Source organism: Perognathus longimembris, chromosome 5 (genome assembly GCF_023159225.1).
Source record: "Perognathus longimembris pacificus isolate PPM17 chromosome 5, ASM2315922v1, whole genome shotgun sequence".
Lineage (NCBI taxonomy): Eukaryota > Metazoa > Chordata > Mammalia > Rodentia > Heteromyidae > Perognathus > Perognathus longimembris.
The window spans coordinates 31,579,246-31,598,504 of NC_063165.1; the positions used below are offsets into that span (position 1 = coordinate 31,579,246).

The following is a 19,259-nucleotide window of genomic DNA, read 5'->3' on the forward strand; positions in this document are numbered from 1 at the left end:
GACTACAAGAATAAAATTCTATGAGCTTTTCTTTTGAAAGCACAGACAAAATTGGCGTTTCACTTATGGGAAAGTTTTGCAAAATTGCACTGACTAAAAGTGAGTCTTATTTTGGCTCTCCTGTAAAGGCATCCAAAAAGGCCAAAATTTACTGGCATTGCTTTTGTGCAAAACCTTTCACCATTGACTTCACTTGCATTTTAGCCAAGTACGTAATTCAGGTCATCAGTGACACAAATATCCATCCACCCAGTGGCGCTGGTCAGTAAACATATAGTTGTCATGAAACATAGCTATAATATTGCCGAATGTGTAGACCCAACCACACTGATTACAGGTAAGGAAACGTTACATTAACAGGCTGGGAACAAGCATTCTTGAACTGATCTTTGTCCCTACACTCCCTCGGTGGGAAAGCCAATTGCTTACTGATTACGACAGCAGCATCACTTGGCAAACAGTTTGGCCTGAACTCAATGTATGACATCAGACTCCTTTAGGCTTTTCCACATAAAATGAATTCTCCAAAGAAAACACAGAAATCGAGCCTTGATTTGAAATCCATTATTACATTCTCTAAGGTCTTGTTAAGTACCTCAATCATGTATTTCTTAATCATTATTTTGTTTCTATATAGATATTAACTAACACTTAAAATATGAGTGCTAAACCTTTAGTGGTGTGTGTGTGTGTGTGTGTGTGTGTGTGTGTGTGCTTTAATCAGGTAGTCCTTTGTAGCTATCCTCATCCAATTCCCTTTATATGGGAGTTATATCTTTTGTTCTACTATAATACAAAGTCTACTAATTTGGGAGTGGATTACATCACTTTAATTGAGGAAGTAAATATTGTTAGCCCCTTAGAACAAAGAAGTCCTACTTTTGTGGGGGCTGATTATATGCCTAAGAGGAAGTACTCCAACCAAAGTTTGAAGAAGGCTGTGATAGTATGTGTTTCACCTTGTCACCTGAAAACTGAGACACAGGTAATCAGTAACTCTTGTGTGTAAGCACACCCTCTAAATGTATTTATCTGAATGCATTGGCGTTTCCCCCACTGCCATTTTGTTAAGGGGTTTTAATTTAATTCATTAATGAATATGACCTTAAAGTAGGTGGAAGTTAGTTATGCCTTATAAACACTGCAGTCTCCCTGGAGAAGTCAGGATCAGGCAGAGTAAATGTGAATGTAACAACAGAGCCAAAATACAGAAATAAAGATGTTGTACAGACGAAGCTGAGGAAGAATTATCAGTGCATCATGTGAGTTGAGACTAGGTTTAACATTCTCACACCCCAAAAGTTCCATCTGGAAACTGTTTCTTGGCAGGAAGAAATAGGTGAATATCCACATCTTTTTTGAAATAGCTAACCAGGGATTGAGATTCTAATTTAGTCACCTTTTCCTATTTCCTGGTAATGGCATGATCAGCTTAATTATTTTTCAAGACAAACTTTGTATCCTATGATTAAAAAATACGATCTGTTAAATTCTTCCTCTTAAATTCATTTAATACATGTATATACTGATTTGATGAAGTATTAACATTTACTTCTCTTTTTCTTTTTTTTAGACCTTGACTTTTATTCCCACTGATATTTGGTTCCTATTTCTCAGTGTTCCTCTTTACCATCTAGGTTTAAAGAGTCATTGTCATCTGCCTCCCAGTGTTACAGTATTTCTTCTAGATAATTCTTTTCAGCCATTACCCAGAAGACAGAAATGCAACTGAATATTAGAATCATACCTCAGCATCTCTTCCTATTCCACCCTAAGTCTGTATCACCTCCCCTTCTTCCTCTGCCCCATGCACTTGGAACATCAAGGACAGCCTGTACCTCTTTGTTTTATGACATGCAACACTCTGACCATGGTCAATACTCACGATAATGAGAAATGAAAGGAAATGTCTGTTTAGCAAGTTAGTGCCAACTAAGTATGGAGGCCAAATGGGTTTAAAATAATATTTAATATAGCATTGTCTCATTGAATAATATCATAAATTGTAATGTCTGAGTCAAATCTTCCCTTGGTGCCCGATTTCTTATGTTATTTTAATCTGCTTTTATTGATAACGCAGTGTACCTGAGGCACAAATTAATAAGGACATTCCTCTCCTCCACCAAACCCCTCCTTCCACCTCATCCCCTAACTGCCAGCCAGGTACTAAGTAGAAGTGTAAGAATCATGGATTCTCTGGCACTTGAAGCAAATATCAAAGAAGGAAGGATGGAAGCAACAAAGGGGAGGAAGGAAGGAAGGAAGGAAGGAAGGAAGGAAGGAAGGAAGGAAGGAAGGAAGGAAGGAAGGAAGGTTGCCTGTAGCTTAGATGTTGACATGACTTCAGTTAACATAGCTGAACTATAAACTGGAAGTATTTTTATAAAGCAGTTCAGATAGCTTGTGTTTGAAAACTTACAGGTAATTATTTCCTGCATTTTTCTTCAATCATTAAAGAACAGCACAAGTGGTTCTGTAATTCACAAAAGTACACATAGGAGTAACAAAAGTAAAATAAACACTTAATAAAAATTTGATATTGCAGATTATTTTCTATAAAATCATCAATAGATTTCATTGTCCTTACAATTTCACATGGGTACTCTACACTAAGCTGATTCAGAGTAGAGTCAAAGTAGAACAAAATAACTTCCCTATGTAAAACTTTTAACAACCAACCTTGTAGCAAGACTATCTCAAAATGTTAATTTATTTTTGTAGCAAGATTTTCCCAAAATGCAAAATCACATTTCAGACTTTCAGTCTTGTTTCTTATTCATTCTTCAAAACACTCTAATTCAGTTTCTGCCTTGGCTTTAAAATTGAAATGACTCCCTAAGTTCTCACAGGGTCTTCTTGTAGCCAAATCCTGGGACATTTCTCATCCTTTTCACATTAGTTGTTGATATTTTTTTCTTATTTTCTTTTTTTTTTCTTTTTGGCCAGTCCTGGGGCTTGGACTCAGGGCCTGAGCACTGTCCCTGGCTTCTTTTTGCTCAAGGCTAGCACTCTGCCACTTGAGCCACAGCGCCACTTCTGGCCGTTTTCTGTATATGTGGTGCTGGGGAATCGAACCCAGGGCCTCATGTATACGAGGCAAGCTCTCTTGCCACTAGGCCATATCCCCATCCCCATAGTCGTTGATATTTGACTGTTGGTGCTTTTTGAAAATCTTTCTTGCTTCATTCCATTACCCTCTTTCCTACTGGTTCTTTCAACATTCTGACATTCTTTCTCGAATTATTTTCCTGAACCCTTTTCCTGCAGGAAACCTCCAGGCATTGTTGTATTTCAGGCTTTCATTGTCAACATTCTCTCCTGACTGCATGGACACCCACAGTTTCGACCACCACTCACTGAAAATTCTTATCACCAGCTTTTCCTTTTCCAAACTGAATGATCTTTATACTTTTCTTCACTGGATGCTGGAATACCTTAAGGTAAACTCAAACTTGACATGTTTAAATCAAAACTCCTCACTTGCTCATCCCTCTATTGGTAAACAGTCTTCCTCAATCAAAATCCTGTAACAATGAAAATCTGTATACCATTCCCATGTTTCATATCTCTACTAATAACTAGAGTGTGGAAATGGAGCTGTAGTTCAAGTGGTAGAGTGCTAGCCTTGAGCTTAGAGATACCTCTGAGGGCTAGAGTTCAGGCCTTATGACTAGCATACACACAAAAAATAAAAACAAAAATGGAGTGTTTCTAATTAACATCTTGCTGCCCTTTCTCCTCTCTCAAGTCTCATCAGACACTAACTTGTTGACTGTGTATAATATTTTCTGTTTAAACACACACATCTCTCTTATCTGGATATTGGCTTTTTTTTTTTAGTGCAGTACAAGGACTTGAACACTTTTGAACATGGTGCTCACTCAAGGCTAGCACTCTATCACTTGATCCACAGCTCTACTTTTACTACATTCCTCAAATCTCAGCCTCCTGAGTAGCTAGAGTTATAGGTGTGAGCCACTAGCACCCAGCTTATGGGAAGTTATTCTTTTTTTTTTCCTGGGTATTTATTCTTAACCAAGATTCCTGCCTAAAAATCTAAAGCTTCTTCAGTATTTGTTCCATATTGCTTCAATAGTTTGTTGAGAAAGCATACCTGATTATCTCATACGTCTCATTAGGTCCATCTCACAAACAGTGTAACTTCCCAATCCTTACAACTAATCTTTCCCTTTCTCTTCCTGCACATATACATCATGCTGTAGTTGGACCATGAGAGCTTTGATAACAGAGTCTGTGTCAAATTCATTCTTGTATATCTGGATCAAGGCCTAGCTCATTGGTAGCATGTTAGTTCGCAGGATAGGTCAGTTTTATCCACTGCAGCCTTACCTTTCACATTCCTGTTCCAGCAAGCTTATGAATTCATCACTTTTCTCCATGTATTCCTTATGTTTCTTCTTTTCTTCTTCCAACTCTAGTATGGTTTGCCTGTGTGATTTTTCTACCATTAAGAGTTGTTCTAAGATTCGTCTGTGAGATTCTTTATGTTTTTCCACGACTTTGTCCAGCTACAAAAGAAAATGCATTTATTGTCTGCTAATGTCAAATTGTTTACATATTATCTTTTATTATATGCTTTACTCTTTTATATATGCCTATGTGTTTACTAGTTAATTCATTGATGAAGCTTCCTTTCTCTTTGCCTACTTAGTTTTATCATTATTTGTTAGATGATACTTTTTGGTACATTTGAACACAAACGATGTTTTAGTTATCAATTTTTTTCAAGTGAGAGAAGACTGTGTCTTTACATATCAGCACAGTTTCCACATATCCTTTCCTGACACTATTTATTCTCTGGAGAAACCATATTAGAAGCATGATAGAGAACACAAAGATTCTTGTACAGATTGATTCTGCAGCAGTTCCAGCTGATCCCTTTTTCCCCCAGTCCACCCAATAGTACTTTCTACCAGTATTTTGCTCTTGCATTCTGTGGTCTACTTTTCCTTTTTATTATGCACCAAAATGTTTCTATTAAAATAGATAGATGGTAGAACAATCTGTGTTCATGTGCAGTGTTATTGTGACCAAATGTAAGCACTAAGCTCTTTCTGGTTTCCATAGTACCATATACCTATGTAAATACGGAATGATCACTCATTGCCTGATTTATGGACTTGTCTTCAGGGCCTACATCCAATTTTTCTTAAATTCTGAGCTTCTAAAGGAGTGGCTTGCATGTGATAGGTGCCCAGTTTATGCTTACAGATTGAAAATAAAACACACAGACCAGAAATCAAGAAAAAAAAGAGGCAGGAGAAGTCCAATTAAGGAAGTAGCTTAGGATCATTGCCAAAGATAAATTAAGATTGACTAAGAATATGCTTTTGAAAACATGTGACTTTCTAGACTAAATAGATACTGTAGTTGATAAAATGTTGGATTTTGCCCTATCTTTAAGCAATAAAAGATTAAAAATCTATGACTCACTGAATTCAATGTCAGCATTCATAGGTTGCTTTGTGTGCATCCTAAAAAGCATCTACTGGATTCATAACCCAGACCACAAAGTGCCTGTCAATTCATTAAAAGAATAGAAGAGTGTGCTTTGTGAACGTTTCTCATTTCTAAATGCTTATACTGATTGTTTGGTTTACTAATATGGATTTGATGGTAATTTAGAACATAATAACAAAAGACTCAATTATGCAGTTGTTGCTGATAATTTTTAATAAAGGTGGCTAATTTTTTTGTGGAAGCGTATTACTAAATTATATTGCCTGCAGACAAGGCATAAGCAACTGATGGCCATCTTCTGTGAGGCAATCATGTTGATTTGTATTGGAGGCATGTTCCAGTTGTATAAACATTACAGTGCATTTTAAAGTAGAGTCAAATCAACTGAGCCACCACCAGGAGCCAGTTGTTTGTAACAGCAATAAGTAGAAAGATATAGAACAGTGACTTTGCAGAGTTAAAGCTCCAAAAGAAAGAGCTACTAATTTAGGTTGTATTTGACATTGTATCCTCTGACTTGATTTTTCCCGTCTAGAATGCATTTTAGCAAATATGCCAGAGATTTTCACATCACTGTGTTCTTCATGCTTGACAGATGAATGATGGACCTGATTAGCTCTGAATACAAGTCACTTGGGTATTCTGTACTTCACATTCTTTACAAATTAAGTGGCTTGATTTGGTGATTTATAAAATCAATGCAGGTGGTACAAAGTTTGCAAGTCAACAAACGTTTAAGTGCCTGTTCTGCCATGTGTACCCAAGTGCTATCATAGTTGCCATGGAGAATGCAAGAAAAGTTTGAACTCTTAAGTGTTTGTTATTCTCCACAGATAAGATAAATACATGAAACAGTTAGAAACAGTGAAAAGTGGTATGTCATTAAGTACTAAGGGATTAAAAGAAAATGACTGCCCCTCTTTTTTTCTGTTTTCTCCCTCTTCTATCTTCAATTGCAGGTTGAAGCTAGGTAAGAAAATAAAAAGACTCATTTGTCATTTCAGGGGAACATAAGGAAAAAATATTGAGAAGGCAGCTTTCTGTTTCCTGTGGAATGATAAGCTTCCAGCTTATCAGTTTACTGTCCTCTACCTAATATAATACTATGTTTTATCTAGGATGAAGGAAGCAGTGTTTCTGATTTGATTAGATTTTTGGTGCTCTTTATCAGAGGGAATGAAACACAGAGAAGATTGTCTTCTTTTTGCTTTTAGCTGCTTAGTGGTTTATCATTGTTGTTATTTTCAACATACCATGTGAAATCATGCCCTGGGCTGTCTTTGAACCGTGATCCTCAGATCTCTTCCTCCTAAATAGCTAGGATTACAGGTGTGAGTAAACTGCATGGTTTTTTTTTTAAATAAATACTTGTAAAGTGGCCCTAAGATTATGTGAATATGGTAATATATCTTTCTCAATTTCTTTCTCAGTGATAGTTCCAAATGTTGTTGTTTTTTTCTGATACAGTGTTGAAATGAATTTTTAAAAATGCATTAAGCCAGGGCTGGGAATATGGACTAGTGGTAGAGTGCTTGCCTCATATGCATGAAGCCCTGGGTTCCATTCCTAAGCACCACATATACAGAAAGAGCCAGAAGTGGTGCTGTGGCTCAAGTGGTAGAGTGCTAGCCTTGAGCAAAAAAGAGGCCAAGGACAGTACTCTCGTCCTGAGTTTGAGCCCCAGGACTGGCAAAAAAAAAAAAAAAAATGCATTAAGCCATTAATGCAAGTCTTTTTTGCTAAGTTACCTCTAATATAGAACCCTAGGTTTGGGAGGAATAGAAAATTGAAATTTTTACAGACTGAGTTCTTACCTCATCTTCCTCTCTTGATCACACTTCTACCCTCAATTCATTTTTTATGTTTTCTAGCTCACAGGCCCTCTTACTAGATTTTCTTTATATGTCACTGTACCTACCATGTCCTGTAACTGAGAGCACTTTGTTCTTCTAAGTTATTTTGCCCTAACAAATAAATCTCCTCTAGTCTACTCTGAACATGATTAAGATTTCTCAGATCTTTCAGAAAGAACACTGTGAGGAAAATAAAAGAGGTGGATGTTAAAAATCCAGAATGGGAGACAACAAAACAATATCATCTTGCAGATACTTATTCCAGTATGATTAGGTAATAGACACATCTGCCTCCCCTCCCACTCCTCCTTTATCAGTTCTACCTAGGATATCCTGATGAGAATGCCCCTTTACTGTTTATTCTTTGCTGTTCTCTTCTCACTCATTAGAGGAGAGCAATGTGCTCTACTCATTAGAGTAGAGCAATGAATGGTGTAGGGCTTCAAGGAATTGGACAGACTGTTAGCTAAAGAGAATGAAGTCTAGAAGGGAAGAGAGGAAAACTGACAAATCTTGGAGTTGGGATTCTGAAGGAAGAGGACCATTTAGGATATCTAGTAGGAAACAAAGAAGGTTGGATTTGTAAATTAGGCATAGACTGTGGGGGACTTTGCATAGTTACGATTTGCAGGGAGTCAGGGTATTTCCAGTTTTGGATGTGTAGAGTAAAATTATTTTTGTAGTCTTATTTTGTAGCTCCTTTTGTTTAAAAATTTGGATTAAGGTACACCTCAACAGACTCTGGGTGGTCTCATCCCCAACCCTGAGAGCAGAAGATTCATATGACCAAACTACTTCAGATTTGGCAAGATGGTAGTCTCTCATGAGACTCCCAACACCAGAATAGCAAGTACATAGAGGTCAGACCTGAGGTAGATTGCCAGAGTTTATGTGGGAGACATTTGTCCAGTACTTGCTTTTATTCTCTCCAGTCTTAACTGATATTCTTAGTTGTTTCCTTTTCATAAAAATGAAAAATCATGAAATTTCCACTGAGGTCCAAGGAAAATAGAAGAATAAAATCAGGATGCCAGAGAGTTTCAGAAATGTCGGCAAAAAATAAATATTTCATCTTTGTTCACTTGTGGCCATCTTAGAGCTGTTAAATTCCTGGAGATAGGGTATTTGTTGTCCTTTATCTTTTGAAACAAAAAGAGGGCACATTCTCACCTTAACTATACAGAATCTTTAAAAAAAAGAACTTGATGCAGTCTAGATCATTTCCATTCATGTTCAAAAATTGTGACAATAATACCTTAGTGCTTTCAAAGAAATTAACCTTGATGCTTTAATGTTTATATGTTAAGTTTTTAATTATAGCCTATTTAGCCTTCAAGTTCCCTTTGGAAGTGTGTGTGTGTGTGTGTGTGTGTGTGTGTGTGTGAGAGAGAGAGAGAGAGAGAGAGAGAGAGAGAGAGAGAGAGAGGTTCTGTTATATTTTTAAAGGCATTAGGAAATAAAATTGTAAAGAACAAAAAGGGAAGTACTTGTCATGCTAGGCTGGCTGGTGAGCTCCCAGCTGTCCACCTCTGATGTTGTACATACCTCATTCATTGGTTTCTCATAGATGTCTTCCTGCCAAGGGGCAGATTTCGCTTGAAAAGCATCTCTCTGGAGCGCCTCTAACACCTTTTTTGGAGTGACAAACCCATACTGAGCTTCTAGCAAAGCCAAGTCCATTTTTTCAGCCCTTAAAATGCCGATGACTTCATCTTGAGCCTGTAAGAACAAAAGATATTTCAGAAAGCTTGCTTTATCTGCAGGCAGTCTCAGCAAGTGGTGTCTTGCGATAGTTGACGGGTGTTTGTTGTTGTTGTTGTTTTTTTCTTTTCTTTCAGCTACAAGTGAATCATATTTGGTTATAGTACTTTTGGGGAAAGGTAACAAAACTTCATCCTTTTATAATCTAATCGAGCAGTAATCATAGTTTAAAAAATGATTGCAATATAACTTAGAGGAACTATTTTTTTAGGATGTCTGACAGTAGATATATGTTAACTCTCAATGAACTGGAAGGTTTTCTGGGAGTAGAAAATAAGATTATATTGTATGTGTAGTAGATATTTTTATATAAACAAAATGGATAATGCCAGGGCAAGTCTAGGAGCCAATTTACAAGGGGTACAAAGGCACCTATTATTGCTTAAGCCAATCCAGATGTTGTCTAGCATAATTATCAATATGTTCCTGTGCACCGAAGTTCATGAGCAACATGGGCAGAGGTGTGACCTTTTACAATGGGCATGCCAGTTGTATGTTGTAGATGCAATTAACTACTCTTTGAGTTGGCAAAGGAAAACTTTTGTTTTCATGTACACACGGTACAAACTACAGATAATTACTTCTATGGCAGCATGAGGCACCAAATTCACAAGTACCCTTTCCCTTGAATCATAGCAGGGTGATCCCAACCCAACCAACCTGCAGTTCTCCTTCCAATATGCTAAGGAGAAATAATAAGTCATCTCTTGAGAGGTCTTCTGCTTGGTGGCCATAGCCTCTGTGTGGCTTCTCTGTCTCACATTGTGGTACGATTGTATCTGACTCTCTAGTGGAGCCTTTGTCTTCTTGTCTCTGCTTCATGTCCTGGAAACTGTGGTCTTTACTGTGTCTTGGAAATTGCTCTTGGATTGAGCTATCAGTGTCACTGCTTCTGGAGCGCATTCTCTAAGACCTGAAAAAAAGGAAACAACTTATAAATCTTAAGGAAAGTGGAATTTTATAAGAGTACCTATTGCTGCTCTTACATGTCTACATTTTTGTTTTTATTGACCACAGCCAAATACTTATTTTTCTAATATCTACATCAGAGAAAGGTATTAGCAGATTCATCTTCTTTACACTTCTGCTTTTAAGGTCAGTATCTTAAGATCATGTTCTGCTTTGATTAAGGCCACTTATGTTCCTGAGTAAATACACTGTTTGGACTTCATCCACCAAGCATTGCACCACAAGGTCCCACGACACACTTCCAACCATTGCCTAAGTGCTTACCAAAATTGAGGTATACTTAACATAACTGTAAATGATAAACTTGCTAGTTTTCTGCAGATTCACATTACTGAATTTTCATCTTTGTTGGTGTGTGTTGTCAGTTGTTGTTTTTGTTATTGTTGTTGCTGTTTGCCTTGTTACATTAGGATTAAATGTCAGAATTAACTGCTCCTTAATACTTTTGGGTTACTTTCTTATTAAGGCAAAGTCTAGTGTTAAGGAAATAAGGCGTAGTCTCTGGATCTACTCCTTGACATTGTGCTAAAATTCCAGCTCTCTCTTAGGGATAAGTCACAGACATAAATTTAAGACCCTCATCTGTAAAGCAAAAACTTCTGTAATCATTAACCATCCGTATCTGAGACTGACTTTAGCTCCATATGTGATTATGTAATTATCAAAGTTAATTTACACTGGCAATGGGGCTTGGAATATGGCCTAGTGGCAAGAGTGCTTGCTTCTTATACATGAAGCCCTGGGTTCGATTCCCCAGCACCACATATATGGAAAACGGCCAGAAGTGGCCCTGTGGCTCAAGTGGCAGAGTTGCTAGCCTTGAGCAGGAAGAAGCCAGGGACAGTGCTCAGGCCCTGAGTCCAAGCCCAGGACTGGCCAAAAAAAAAAAAAAAAATTACACTGGCAAGACAAATTCCTTCATCTTTGACGTTTCAGAATAGAGGAGAGGGTAGAAATTGAGTTTACAGTACACTCCAATAATATACAGGCAAATTGTACTTCTCTCCCTGCAAATAAAGTTTTTCAATCACTATGATGCTTTACTTTTCTTCTTCCACCCCGCCCGCTCTCCCCCTCCACCCCCCGCCCCCGTTGTGGGCTTGAACCTCAGTATCTGGCCCTGAGCTCTTTTGCTCAAGGCTAGAGCTCTACCACTTTGAGCCACAGCACCACTTCAGGGGTTTTTTGGTGGCTAATTGGAGATAACAGGACTTTTCAGCCTGGGCTGGCTTTGAATCGTGATCCTCAGATCTCTGCCTCCTTAGTAAGTAGGATTATACATATGAGCTACAAGTGCACAGCTCATAAGTAGTACCTTTTGAGTTTATGGCAGCCCTGAACTTCAACAAAAGGCTTAATGGAACTCTGTATACATCCTAGCACTTCTCACCTCATTCTTTAAGTAGGTTAGGTGAAATCTAAGAAAGCATAGGTCATTTGCTATTGATGATAGTTAGGTGTGATTTTAAAAAATTAAAAGAAATAACCTGAAGCATTTTTATACTGTGCTTATTATTCTTTTTTAAAGTGATTAGAGCTTTTCTGACCACCAATTTCCCTTTCTCTTCCTGGTGTAGTAGCAACATTCTTGTATTGAAGCAGTGCTTATATTGGATTCATGACTAGACCCATCATGTGAAGACTCTTACTCTGCTGAGTATGTGTGTCTCTACATGTTTGTAGTGGTGGAGTTTCCTCTCTCCTCTGCCAACAACCACAAAATGATCAGTAATGAGAAGTAATTAAGTATGGAGAGGAAAAAAACAAAGACATGAATTTCATGATATTCTCATGCATTGTATTATCAGTGACTTCATTGTTTCTCTTGGCAAATTTTTAATGCATCTGTACTTGGCCCTGGAGTGCACACTGGGGTAAAGAAAAATGGTGTCATAGCAATAATAGTTTAAGATTTTAGATTAAACCACCACTTGCACAAAAAATAAGTGGGGGGGGGGGGTGGCAGAGAATCAATGGAAGAGTTGCCTTTATGTATATCAAGATACCAAATAATGGTGCCTTACTGTTTTTACTAAGTATAGTCAGTAATACAATACCTGATGGGGTTTTTTTGTGTTTTTTAAAAAAAATTTTATTGTCAAACTGATGTACAGAGAGGTTACAGTTTCATACGTTAGGCATTGGATACATTTCTTTTACTGTTTGTTACCTCCTCCTCATCCTGATGGGTTTTTATAGAGAAGGCCAGCTTAATTATCAATTTAATGAAGCATAATACATTGTAATGTGACCATCAGAGTGGTACAATGACTAATAGTAGACGTTGAAAGTACAGACCAGGATTCAAAAAACCCAACTTCTGATCCCAGATCTGCCTTTAATTAGGCTGGGTTGTTGCTTAAAAAAATGCCGGTTTAGGGCCAGTTTAGATATGGTCTGGAACAAAGACCAGAGGTTCTTTTCCTTGACCTCTACCCTGGTCCTTACTCTCTGATGGATCCTTGACAGCTGGATAGGAGCCTGAGGTCATGGCACTTCCTGCTTTAAATTTTTGTGATTCTGTGTTATTTTGTATCTATGGATACAAATATCATGCAACAAGAAGTCAATTCTGCTCTGTTTTCATAGGTGATGACCTTAATCAGTTTTTCTTGGGTTTAAGCTGGTTGTAACTATGGCACATCTAATTAAGAGAAGGACTAGAACTTGAAGTTATTTATTTAGTTTGTTTATAGAAAATGGCCAATTGTAAATAGAGGTCTATTCTACTTTCCCTGTTTTTCCAACATATACACATACCCCTAACCAATTCCTAACCATAAAATTATTTTTAAAGCCATTCTTTCTTAATTTCATATATTAAAAATTGTTTATTTTACGCAATTGGTTGTTAACTCAAATGTAATTTTAGTCTGCATGAACTTGTTAATTTTCATAGTTAAATGGAAAGGAGATATAACAGGAGAATAAAGGGCTTGTATGAAGTAATTTGTAAAAAAAAAAAAAAACTAAAACAAATCATTTTTGTTCTTGATCATTTAATTTGATATTGAGGTAGCTCCAATTTAAAGAAAATAGTTGTATTAATGGCCACTAATGTTTATTCGGTACTAAACCTACCTATGTCCATTCTAAATGCTTTCCTTTGATTAGCCCATTAATTCGCAGGAAACTGTTCCTATTTCCTCATCACCATAAATTTTGCAGAAAAGGAACTGCAGCTTGGAAATGTTAAGTTGCCGAAGATCATCCTGCTAAAAAGCTGCAAAATCAGGTGCTAACTTGGGCGATCTGTTTCTACAGTCCACTAAATGTCCTTATGAGAAGGTTATATAAAGCCCAAAGCTGATGGGTCATGTCTGTAACCCTAGCTTCTCAGGAGGCAGAGATCTGAGGATGGTTTGAAACAAACTTGGGCAAGAAAGTTTATGAGACTCTCATCTCCAATTAGCCACCAAAAAGCCAGTGTAGAGCTGTGGCTTGAGTGGTAGAGCTCCAGCCTTAAGCAAAAAAGCTGAGACAATGCCTAAGCCCTGAGTTCAAGTTCTAGGACTAGTACCAAAAAATAAACAAACAAACAAACAAATAAATAAATAAATAAGACCCTACTAGTAAAGGAAAATCCTGGTTTAACATTCATGCATATACCCAGGCTACTGTAACATTCATTGAATTCTGGGTACTTAGAATTATACAAAATTCTCCTTACTATAAATCACACACCTCTGGCCTTAGAACAATTGATCTATTCAGTATAGATGGTTTCTTTTTATCCATTACTTTTATGTAGAAACTTATCCTTAAATGTTAATGTGCTTTCTTGACCACTTTGTTGACATTTTAGAATGACAAGAGGCATGTATTAGTTTAGAGTATGAGTTAGGTTATGGAGTCAGGTAAAATTGGACTTAAATCCAGCTCCAAAGTATTAGCTCTGTAGCCTCCCACCCTCCCTGAACCTTCAAAGGAAAAATGGAGATAGTGGTTCCTGCTGATGGGTATATAGTGCACTTTGAGCACAGGCCCTTATCATTCTCGTGTGTGTTCCTGTGTCCAGCTTCATTGAACCTCAGAAAAGATTTATTGAGTGACTGAATCATGCAGACCTTCTTCAGCAGAACAGGTTGGCTCTAAGTGAGAGTTGCCTCATGGTAAAGATGACTCATCTGGGAATTACTGGCTGAAAGTATAGAAAAAGGTAGTGAGAAATCTACTGAAATAACTACTACATGCCAAGAACTACTTTTAAGTGTTCCATGTGTATTGTCTTGTATAAACTTAAAGAGTTTTAACTTGAAGTAATATGAGAAACAAAAATAACTGTAGGAAAAGAATCAATAAGGGTAAATAAGGGTAGAGACCCATAGAAGACACCCACAGAAGACATCAAATGCAAAGAAAATAGAAGTTTCGGGGCAACACTGATGCCTAGGAAAATTTCAGTGTGTGTACATGTGTGTTTATATTTCTATACATACACGCGCTCTTTTGTGCTAGGTGGAGAAGTGATATTAAATCCCTAAGGCTAACCAGAAATCTCCATTTAATTCTGCTGAATTTGGGGAACTTTTGATAACATGTACTTTGGCCCTTTACTAGCCTCCCCCTCACCTTCTTTGTATATTATTATGAACATAAAACTGTTAGAATACCAACTATGTTCTTCTTTTTTAGTTGACCATTTGGTTTATTTTTATGCATGTCACATATTATTAAGTTATATCATTTAAACTTAGTTTGTTGGGAACTTTCAGACATAACTGGTTTGTTGACAAGAAGGCTATGTAATTCTGGGCTAACAGGAAGACACTCATTGCCAAAGGACAAACCTAAGAGTGACCCAAGGTCTTAGGTTTGAATGTGTTCAATATCTCTTATTTTGCTGAGTTTAGGAAAATGTCTGGTAGCTTTACTCTGCCCTTGGAAGCTCCTGTTCTCTCTGTGTTGGACCATTAAACTAAAACTGAGTTTCCTCAAAGGGTAATGGAAAGAGATGTAGTAAGATTATGGGGTTCTCAGCTTAGCCAGTTAGGTCCTTCAATAGTATCTGACTTATGGTAAATGTGATTCATCTATGAAAACACTTGCTATAAATAGATGTTAACTGTGCTCAGTTGCAAAACAGCCAGGTTGTGCTTCATGGCCAGATTAGGGAAAAAAATCCTGTTGGGATTTTATTTGATCTCTCAAAATAAAAATAAAAAATTGTTTTCTTTTATTGCCGTATTCACCAGCGTTTGAAGACATTAAACTCAGCCAACTGCAGTAAACCTATTTGATGGCTAGAAAGACAAATTGAAAATCAGATAACCTAATTTAGCAATTGGCATTCTTTATCTTTTCCTCCCATTTTCAGTAAAATATATATATATATATATATATATATATATATCACTGAAACAGTCCCCTAATATCCATTTTCCTTGTAGGGTATAGACAAGGCTTCAGAGAAGGGAATGGAAATGGAGGGGGAGGTTGCGATTCAGATCCACCGTACTCCAAAGGATTCTGAGTTCTATGAGGAAGTCAATGTCATAGAAAAGAATCAAATGTGAATTGGAGAAGGCAGAATGTCATTTGTTTCATTTATTTTCCACAGTACCAAGCAGTGTCTTCTCTTAACACCTGCTTGCCTAATATACAGAGTCAGAAAAATGTGTCCTTGTTGAAACCTGCTAACTCCAAGTAATTCCAGTTCATTCATCCTAGTTAGCCTCAAAGATAGCTCAAGCTAAAGCTATTACTGTTGAACCAGTGTAGTCCTGTAATAGAAAAGACTAATTTTCTAGGTACTCAGGAGGCTGAGATCTGAGGATCACGGTTCAAAACCAGCCCAGACAGAAAAGTTCATGAGACTCTTATCTCCAGAAAAATCCATAAATGGTGCTGGGGCTCAAGCACAAAGAAGCTCAGGACAGCATGTAGACCCTGAGTTCAATCCCAAGACTAGCAAAAAAAAAAAAAAAAAAGACTATTTTCAAATGGGAGGACACTGAAAATATGTCCCCCTTTACTCACATCACCTAGGCTTCTCACACCCTCAGCCATCACACAAACACAGTCGTTGACTCATCTTTCAATTCTCTCCTCCCTTAGTACTGGGCTTTCAAGAATTGCAGGGAGTGGGCACAATTTCCCAAATAGTAAGCACAGATAGAGCAATAGATTGGTGTTGGTATAAACTTAGGGAAAATCTTAGCAGCGCTCCTGATATCAGATCTCAGTTGGAATTTCAAATATAGGTCCCAAAATATAACAGCAGATATTGCTGAAGACCTCTTCCAATGTAGCTTATCAGGAGGATCATTTGTAATCATCTCTTTTATGTGTACATTGTTGAATAACATCAGTAGATAGTTATTTTGTCAATGAGGCATTTGAGTTTTAGGAAATTTTAATAAGGTTGCTCATGCTAAGATAGTTGACATTCACATTCTCTATTTAACTTGAGAGTGCTCTTTGATTCTTGTCCACTCACTGCTATAGTCAGAGAAGCTGCTGGGCTTTAGATACAAAATAAACAGCCCTCTGATGAGATCTAACAGGTCAAACTTACATCATGGCTTTTCTTAGCTGTGTGTTATGAAGAAAGGACAGAAAGAAATATAAAAATCTCTGAGTATAAATAGTTGATTTATCTGAGTTTTCCATTACAAATCAGTGGCTCTTTTAAAGATTCTTTTCTCATTTAAGGTAGAAAAAGAGCTAAGACTGTTTTCCAGATCTTGGTGGAATAGAACAGAAAAAGAAAGTTATTTTCATACAGTCCAAGCTTGTTTTAAATGCACTTTTAAGTGCCAACATCCCAGACCTAGATCTGAGCTCCTGATTTTTTAACAGTTCTCAAACAACATCGCTTAAAAGAATATTTTTTCTTCCAATGAATTTTCATTAAAATATGGTAATATTGACCCAGTCATTTAATTTTCTGATTCTCTTAGAATTTTTGTTCACTAAGGCCAGCTTTCTCCTGTCAACCTGTTCTGTAACAAGTGCCCAATGTGGTTACTTCTGGACCCATGGTCATATCCAGAGCCAGCATCAGTACCTAGGTCTCTTGGCTACAGCTGTGGTGCAGTTTCATTACAATACTCCTTGTTCATATTTCTTCTAGATCTAGAAAGATAGGAATCCTAAAACTTTTGATGTCTTTCTCAATCTTTTTGTCTTCCTCACCTTTTTGGTATTAGTGACACCATGTATTTGTAGGTTTTCTTGTGGGTAGGTAGGTCTACCTAACCAAAAAGGATTTCAGAGGTGAATAGATTTAGAAGAGTTCATGAGATATAGAGAAAGTTTTATGGGAGATTCTTACAGGATAACAACACCATGTCTTTCCTTTGAGGTTATATGTTTGGGACAAAATATCACAATCTGTAAAGCCCTTGAGTTAGTGGCATTAGACTTCTGAACCATTTGTTCCTCATCCAGCATCTCAGGCAAAAAGTTCACCAACCTTTTAACCTAAGTCTAGTGTCAGACATTTATATATTACCTTTTCTAGGGTAACTAACTTTTTATAAAGCATTTGTTATATGTCAGATAGTATGATTTGGCACTTTTGTATTCTTTATGTCTTTTTGTTATTATTCAGATTTCTGAGTTTATATTTTTCATAATTAACAAATGGGGGGAAACTAAACTTTTGAGAGATTTGCAGCTTAGTGTAATTAAAAATATAGGCTTTCATCAAAATGTTTTGGGTATATATTTGCAAGGGAATGATTGATGAGCGTACCACAGAAATAATCAGATTCTTGGAAGATGGAAGTTTTCAAGCCATGGGTAAAAGAAAAACAGTATTGAGTGCCTGTCAAATCCATCCTATGGCTAGAGCAAAAGAAATGTTTTCAGTGGGAAAAGGTAAAGATAGAAAGAAAAATTGATAAGGGCGCCCATCCCAAAGCTATTTATAAAACTGAGGATAGATTTTCTGTGTACATATTCTATGGCCTATTAGCCTGTAAAAGTCAAGTTTTCAAAGAATATTTAATAATTTTGAAAACAAATTATACTGACTTCTTATTGTTTTTATATTTGTAAGGCCTTCTTTTTAGAGAAGAAAAAGGGGCGAGATAAAACTTTAAAAGTCATTTTCAAAGGTCACTTGGTAGCTGCTGGTCTTATCCCTGGTGTGTGAGAAAAGAATACTGAGGAAATTCGAATGTAGATGATACATTGGATGAAATATAGTTGTAAAATTTGCTAGTTATGTTAGCAGCATGTTTTTTGTGAAATAACGCCCCTTTTTACTCTTTAGAAAGCATGAAATGACAAACTATCCTGGAACTTACATTTAAATACTCCCCCCCAAAATATTAACATTGGATAGATGTGAAATAAGTATAGCAAAATATTCAGGGCTGTTGAAAATGGATGATGGGTATATGGATTTTATTACTTTTTAAAGTACATTAGAATATTCATAATAAATTATTTAAAAGCAAAAACATACAATTATGTACATAAATATTTTAAGCAGTCATTCTCTTAAAATAGAGGTTCAAAAGGCAGAGAGCCACCAGTGTTAGGGAGAAACAAAGATGAGTGAACTGTGCCCAGGGGCCAAAAGAAAATTATTGCAAGTAGCATAGAGCTGCTCTGACCTCATTTTAACAACATTGCCACTGCTCAGAACACAATTTTGGAATTCCACTTTGAGAGTTGTCTGAGAGAAGTATCCCTCAGCAGTAGCACAGTCTGGGTCTTTGAGGGTGAATTTAATTTCTGACCACAGAGAAATATTTCTTGGATTCAAATTTAGTGAATCAAGGTAGAGTTTATTTCACTAATATATTTGGTCAAAGGATCAACTTTTACCTTTAAAGTAGTTTAAATTAGCTTTTGTTTATGCTTTGTAGAAAAGTTTTAAAGCCATTTCCAAAATGTGTCAGCCACAACCCTCTTAAAGAATATTTTTCAGCCTTTGTTCTTAATATTTTATCTACTTGAATTACATATCAAATCTTTGGTGTCCTGGAGCTTCTATCTCCTCTATATTTTTCCAAATGTAAGCAAACGAATAAGAAACGGCCTGGTATACACTAACGGAGAGAACAGGTTGGGACCCAGTCTGGCTGAGTTAGAGTCCTGTCTTCCTCAGTACATACTGTCTATTTTGGGGCAGATTACTTAATTTCTTCTGGGTTCAATATCATATAGCAATACCTAGAGGATTTGACATTTTATGTGGAAAATGTTGTATGTACCACCTAGCATATGACAGGAGCTCAT

The 19,259-nt window shown here is 36.8% G+C and overlaps 2 protein-coding genes across 5 annotated transcripts in view; one reads left to right on the forward strand and one right to left on the reverse strand.

Moving 5' to 3' along the window:
- The window catches only part of Cmss1 (cms1 ribosomal small subunit homolog), a 299,555-nt gene that overhangs the window by 86,407 nt on the left and 193,889 nt on the right, over positions 1-19,259 (forward strand). The gene's annotated exons all lie outside the window — the stretch shown is intronic.
- Filip1l (filamin A interacting protein 1 like) overlaps positions 1-19,259 on the reverse strand; it is a 235,639-nt gene that overhangs the window by 77,752 nt on the left and 138,628 nt on the right. For all 3 annotated transcript variants that reach the window (XM_048346494.1, XM_048346491.1, XM_048346492.1), the window contains 3 exons: positions 9,756-10,008; positions 8,880-9,053; positions 4,351-4,529 (listed from right to left, as the gene is read on the reverse strand). In XM_048346494.1, coding sequence (XP_048202451.1) covers positions 4,351-4,529; positions 8,880-9,053; positions 9,756-9,998 — 596 coding nt within the window. In that variant the 5' untranslated portion in view covers positions 9,999-10,008. The remainder of the gene's footprint in view (positions 1-4,350; positions 4,530-8,879; positions 9,054-9,755; positions 10,009-19,259) is intronic.